Source organism: Pezoporus flaviventris, unplaced genomic scaffold (genome assembly GCF_033815535.1).
Source record: "Pezoporus flaviventris isolate CSIRO_AGI_PZ_B2104156 unplaced genomic scaffold, CSIRO_AGI_Pfla_v1 ptg000116l, whole genome shotgun sequence".
NCBI classification, from domain to species: domain Eukaryota; kingdom Metazoa; phylum Chordata; class Aves; order Psittaciformes; family Psittacidae; genus Pezoporus; species Pezoporus flaviventris.
In genome coordinates, this window is record NW_026892664.1 from 3639025 (window position 1) to 3645357 (window position 6333).

The 6333-nt window shown below is 46.2% G+C and overlaps 1 protein-coding gene across 1 annotated transcript; it reads right to left on the bottom strand.

Moving 5' to 3' along the window:
- Positions 1-4494: 4494 nt before the first annotated feature.
- Positions 4495-5433, bottom strand: LOC133282160 (olfactory receptor 5J3-like). Its single transcript, XM_061478235.1, has one exon. The coding sequence runs from the start codon at positions 5431-5433 to the stop codon at positions 4495-4497; it is 939 nt and encodes a 312-aa protein (XP_061334219.1).
- Positions 5434-6333: the final 900 nt, after the last annotated feature.

A 6333-nucleotide genomic window follows, 5' to 3' on the forward strand; every position in this document is an offset into this window, starting at 1 on the left:
ACGACAGGTAGAATAAATCCTCATTGATTTATCTTGCCTAGCATTAATCATCACTTGACAGAGTTACACCAGAGAGCAAAGCAGGAGTGCGCGTGGCTGGTATCTGACAAGCAGAGCCATGCTTAAGTCATCATTATTTGATGACCCTTTGCTGAAGGGGTGAGCTCCCCCTCCAGAGCCAGACTCCTCATTTCAGATGTCCTGTGAGCAACGCGTGTGGTCTCCTGATGTTAATGGGGATTTAGAGCTGCTTTTCACTGCTCGCATAGAGATGCCGGAGGCAAAGCAGCTCCTGAGCCATCAACACGGAGCTGGAAGATGTGACCCAAGTAATGAAAATCGAAGTGTTTGGGTCTGGGTCTCAATCCTCCCCCTGAGGTAACATCCACCTGCCCAGACACACACATCTCCTGCCAGGGGAGAATTGACCTGAAGCTCACAATTAACAAAGGTTCACCCTCACTTTTTCTTGCTTGACAAACCAAGTGCTTGGTCTGAAGTGATCCAAGGGCAGATATGAAACCTGGGATGTGTCTAAGGCTGCAGCTTGTGCTATGCACGACAGCTTCCCCCAGCAATCACATCTCCCTGCAGCTTGAGCAAACTCACTGGAATGGAGATAAATTAATCTGAAAATCCATACCTTGCAGCCCTCGTTTAGATATTATCCATGCAGGTTGTGGGTCCACACTCTGCTGAAGAGTTGACTGAATATTTATCCCTGTATTCCTGGGGAAAGGACCTCCATTTGTGGCTTTCCTACTCCAATTTGGTAAGATCTTGTTTTTTGGCCAAGCTTTCAACAAGCTGCCCTAGGGCTCACCAAGCAGACTGTTGCTAGTATTATCCAAGATGCAACTCTTGACATGGATAAGGGAACATCCAGCTGCTGTTGAGACTCTACAGCCAAGCAAAACCTTGCATCACAACCTCCTGGTTAGGTAGCAGTGAGCTTGCTCTCATAGAACCATAGAATCCCAGAGTAGTTTGTGTTGGAAGAGACCTTAAAGCTCATCCTGCTCCAATCCCTGCCACGAGCAGGGACCCCTTCCACTAGAGCAGCTTGCTCCAAGCTCCTGTGTCCAACCTGGCCTTGAGCACTGCCAGGGGTGGGGCAGCCACAGCTTCTCTGGGCACCCTGTGACAGCGCCTTGCACCCTCCCAGGGAAGAGCTTCTGCCTAAAAGCTCATCTCAATCTCCCCTCTGACAGTCCGAAGCCCTCATGGTGGATGTTATCCTCAAGATCTCAGTACAGGAACAAGGGGAAGGTGCCAGCTCTCTAGAGCTATAACACACTGTTTGGCTAGCTGCTCTTTCGAGAGTCTTACAGCACAAACTATCAAATGAGTGAAGAAAGGGATCGTTTAAAATATGAAGCAAAAGAGCCCCATGCTCACAGCACCAGCATCCCTCTGATTCCTCAAGGGGATGGTTTCTGCTGCCCTGAAATAAAGCAGAGGTGTTAAGGTTTGCTACAAGGCCTGTGGATCCTGTGGATGCCACAGGACAAATCAGGGTTTTCATATCAGGGATTTCTTCGTCTTTCCTCTCAGATCCACTTGAAATGGGTTTTAATACTCCCAGCTTCTCCAGGCTCCAGCTAGAAGGGTAATGCTGCTCTGTCTTCCCCCATGCAGCATCTACCCGTCCTTCCAGAGCCTTGTCCTTTGTGGTATTCATAGAGCCAGGGGTAAAACAAGTCAGGGGATTACACATTAAGCACCAGGAAGCTGTCAGACCAGGCAAGGGTCAGCCCAAAGGGCTCCCAAGAGCCAGGTCAGGATACACCCAACAGGTTTTAAAATTAATGGCACCAGAAGGTCTTATTTGAACAATACCAGCCCAAAACTGTTGTCTTTAAGAGTTTTATCCAGCCTTCAAAAATCCCCAAAAGTAGTTTTTTAGTACATAGCAGTATGTAGTGTGTCATATCCATATTCAAAAACAAGATTACCTCTTGGGAAGCACTCTCAGATGCGTTCAACCCTCAGTGTAGGGGAAATCCAGCTCTCCTTTATCTCAGTTCATGCTGCTACTTAGAATGAAAATATAAAAGCACAACTTCCTTTTCATTTTGATGCAGCTGCCTTTACTTTTCAATCAGAAATGCTTCCATTACTGTGCTCCCAAAGATAAGAGGGGGCTGCAGGGCCTTCCAGGAAAGGACAGAAATCACCTCTTTACTCCCCGAAAGCCTTAGTAGGGAATGACCCTGGCTATTCCTGCCTAGAACTTAATGCTCTGTAACAAAAGGTGGGTTTCCAACCCCATGCAGGTTACCAGGATGGATCCACCAGTAGCCCAGGAACTTGGTTACTCTATAGGCATCCTCACCCATTTAATTCAGCATCAGAGAGCACCTAAATAAGCCCAGCTGCTCCCCTGGGATTATTTAGGTGGTGATGGGTGTGATTTACATCCATCAACAACAAGGAATTAAATCCTTCACCTACCTGGGATAAAGGTTGAGACCTTACCTGTTTTGAGATCTGATGTGTTTTCCTTTGCCTTCATTATAAAATCTGGGATGGCTTTGTCAGGAGTAAAGATGTGCAATGGGGACACTTTCTGAGAGGGATCTGTGGATCTAGAGGAAACAACTGATGGAGAGAGGAATCATTTAAAACACCATGAATTAGCACTTCAAATTGTGTATGGATAGCACAGAATATTTAAGAGAAAAAAACATTTAAAAGGCAGAGTGAATTTGATATCCTCAACATCAGAAGGACATGGAGCAAGTGCAGAGGAGGCCATGAGGATGATTAGGGGCTGAAGCAGCTCCTGTATGAAGCCAGGCTTAGAACACTGGCGCTGTTCAGCCTGGAGAAAAGAAGCTGTGTGGAGACCTCAGAGCAGCTTCCAGTGTCTGAAGGGGGCTACAAGGATGCTGGAGAGGGACTCTTCATCAGGGACTGGAATGACAAGACAAGGAGTGATGGGTTCAAACTGAAACAGGGGGAGTTCAGGTTGGATGTAAAGCAGAAGCTGTTCCCTGTGAGGGTGCTGAGACACTGGCACAGGGTGCCCAGAGAAGCTGTGGCTGCCCCATGCCTGGCAATGTTCTAGGTCAGGTTGTACACAGGGTCTTGGATGACATGGTCTAGTGTGTAGTGTCCCGGACCATGGCAGGGGGTTGGAACCAAGCTCCTTTCCAACCCAAACCACTCTATGATTCTACAGTAATCTACATTTCATACAACCTGAAGCCTCAGCCTAAAACTGCATTAGGAAAAGTGGGTTTTAAAGCATCATTTCTAAATGTGAGGGGACTTTGTTTGAAGCTTTTAAACTATCTGACATTGCTTTAACAGGGTCAGGAAATAAACTGTCTACATAGGATCAGCCAACTGTAGAGGCAACATGATGGCCTTAGTTTATTTATCTATTATTTCTCAGTTTCTTGGGTAAGAACAAGCCACTTGGCTACCCAAAGCTTCCCAGCACGTAAGAAAAAGTTTTTATCTTAAAGAAAAAGGAGTGGCTATTCCCAGCAACGTCCAATAGATGGTGGTGTTGCATAAGAAATCCTGATCCAGGATTTTCTAGCCACTTATTTCAAAACTACTGCCTTTTGATACCTACAGGTACTCCTGTGACCATTTTGCACCTCTTGGAGGTGACCACAGAGAGCAATGGTACCAAGAAGGAACAAAAATCACATAGGAAAAGGAATTACCTTCGATTTTCCGGCTGTTTCAGAGTGTTGGTGTGTTTCCATGTTTGCTTTGGGTTTCTTTAATCCCCATTGCCTCAAACCAAAGTGCAACTCTCCTGCAGCAAACTCTACTGATAACATTCTTGCCTTTGTTTTTAACAAACCACTGTGGGTATAAATTAGAAAACTCCTTAGAGCTCCTCTTAAAGGCGTTGAGAAAGGCAGAACTTGAGGAGGAAAACTGAAAGGGTGAAGTTCTACAGCCGCCGGAATAGAGGTGGCAAAGCCCAATTTGACTGTGATTTAACTCAGCAGCCTGGTTCCAAACACAGACCTGTTGAAGAATTTGCATTTCACTCACTTGGCTCACGCACAATATCCCATTGCTCCACAACTGCATTAAAACATCAGTTCATCCATTTAGATCTTGGGTTTCCATCCTTCCTGGGAAAAGCCCACAGCAGATGGACCCTCCCCACCCACTGAGAATCCAACTAAACTGAGGAAAGGAAAATCAGTATCGTGGGTGTTGGTGTTGACATTTAACATAAGAATATATTGTGTTATATATAAATATATAGTTTAGGACGCATTTAATATTGTGTTTTTGTATATATAGACACATATACATATATGTTTATGTGTATAATTTGCCAGTCATAGGAACAGAGACCTCCTAGATGTCCTTTCTGCACAATAACTATGTCCTGCTGGTCATAGTCACATCAGGTTGCTCCTGGCCTCATTCAGGCAGCTTCTGAACATGTCCATGGGTGGAGGCTCCACAGCCTCTGGAACAAAGCCTCATGTTACCCACATCCCTGGATCAGGGTTTTCAAAGCCTGACTGTGATTCTTTCTGCAGTTCTCCACAGAGCATCCTTCATCTCTTTGTTCCTCAAGCTGTAGATGAGGGGGTTGAGCATGGGGATCACCACCGTGTAGAAAACAGAGACCACTTTGTCAGTGTTCAGGAAGTAACAAGAGCTAGGGCGTAAATACATGAAGATGGTTGTTCCATACAACATGGTCACCACAATCAGGTGGGACATGCAGGTGGAAAAGGCTTTTTTCCTGCCCTCAGCATTACGGATCCTCAGGATGGCAAAGAAGATGAAGACGTAGGAGACCAGAATGGCAGAGATGGTGCTGAGCTCAATGACACCAGCCAAGGAGAAGAGGATCATCTCATTGATGTACGTGCTGGCACAGGACAGAGCCAGGAGAGGAGGAACATCACAGAAGAAGTGGTTGATGACATTGAAGCTGCTGAAGGGCAGCCTGATGATGAAGGTCATCTGAATGATAGAGTTCAGGACACCCCCAATATAGCACCCTACCACCAGCCCCACACATAACCTCTGAGTCATGACAGAGGAGTAGAGCAGGGGGTTACAGATGGCCACATACCGGTCATAGGCCATGACAGCCAGCAGGAAAAACTCAGTTGTCACAAAGATGATGTAGAAGAAAGCTTGACCCATAGAGCCAGCAAAGGAAATGGTCTTCTTCTCCAATAGGAAGTTCACCAAAGTCCTGGGGGCTACCACAGAGGAGAAGCAGATGTGAACAATGGAGAGGCTGCCCAGGAAGAAGTACATGGATGTGTGGAGCTGTGGGTGACCTCGGATGGCTACAGTTATCCCTGTGTTGCCCAGAAGGGTGACGGTGTCGATGAGCAGCAACAGCACAAAAAGGGCTGCCTTCACCTCCGCTTGGTCACTGAGACCCTTGAGGATGAACTCTGCTGCTGAGGTGTGATTCTGCTCTGCCATTCAGGGCTTTTGTATCTGGCAAGGAAGGAAAAAAGTCTGGAAAACAAAGGACAGTGTTAACCATGCCTTTATTTGAACTGGAATGGGATAACTTGACAATTAGCACCCTGTGCATCAAGGGATCCCCACTATTCATTTCCAGGGAGCTACAGTGGAATGGACTGCTCTGTGGCCATTTCCTCCAAGCTTGCCCACACAGGCTGGTGGAAAATCTCTTCTAATTGTTGTCACAAAGATCTCTAACCTGTAACAACATTCAGCAGCCTCCAGGGACAGGAAAAGCAGAGATCCAAGCAAGCACAAGTTGTTCTTCACAAGCCCTTTTGAAGAATCAAGGGACAAGTGAGAAGGTGCAGCCAAAGGGCAGTCTATGTCAATTATCTTAAACACCTGCTGCAAGCAGCTTAGGTAATTACCTCTGGACGGATGCCTGGAGAAGACAGCTGGGATTATAGAAGATGAAGGCTGACCCAAGCCTCCAAGCACTAAATGAGCCGGAAAGATTACTGATGGTTAGGAACACAGGGGTCTATCTAGGACCAACTTGTCAGAACATGACTGATGGTCCATTACACCTTTTTACTGTGCTCCAGGTACTTCCAGGGGATCTCAGCTACCCATTCTTGACTCCTTTTTGCACAGAGCCAAGTCATTCCACTGCTCCACTTCTATTGCAAGACCAAACCCATTCCATTACAACTTCTTTTGAAAAGGGATGATGTTAATCCAGTTCTTTCTATAACATTTTTGGAGGGGTGTAGCAGCAAATTGATAGTATATTCATGGTAACTTCAGTGTCGTTTGCCTCTGCTCAACACACTCAATAGACACCAGATTCTTCCAGTGCCTGGAACGTTTTTGGGTGTTACAATTCACACTGTTTCTTTCAGTATAGCTGAG

What these genes read in the sequence shown, in the direction of transcription:
- LOC133282160 (XM_061478235.1), bottom strand. Translation starts at nt 5,433, where the DNA reads ATGGCAGAGCAGAATCACACCTCAGCAGCAGAGTTCATCCTCAAGGGT.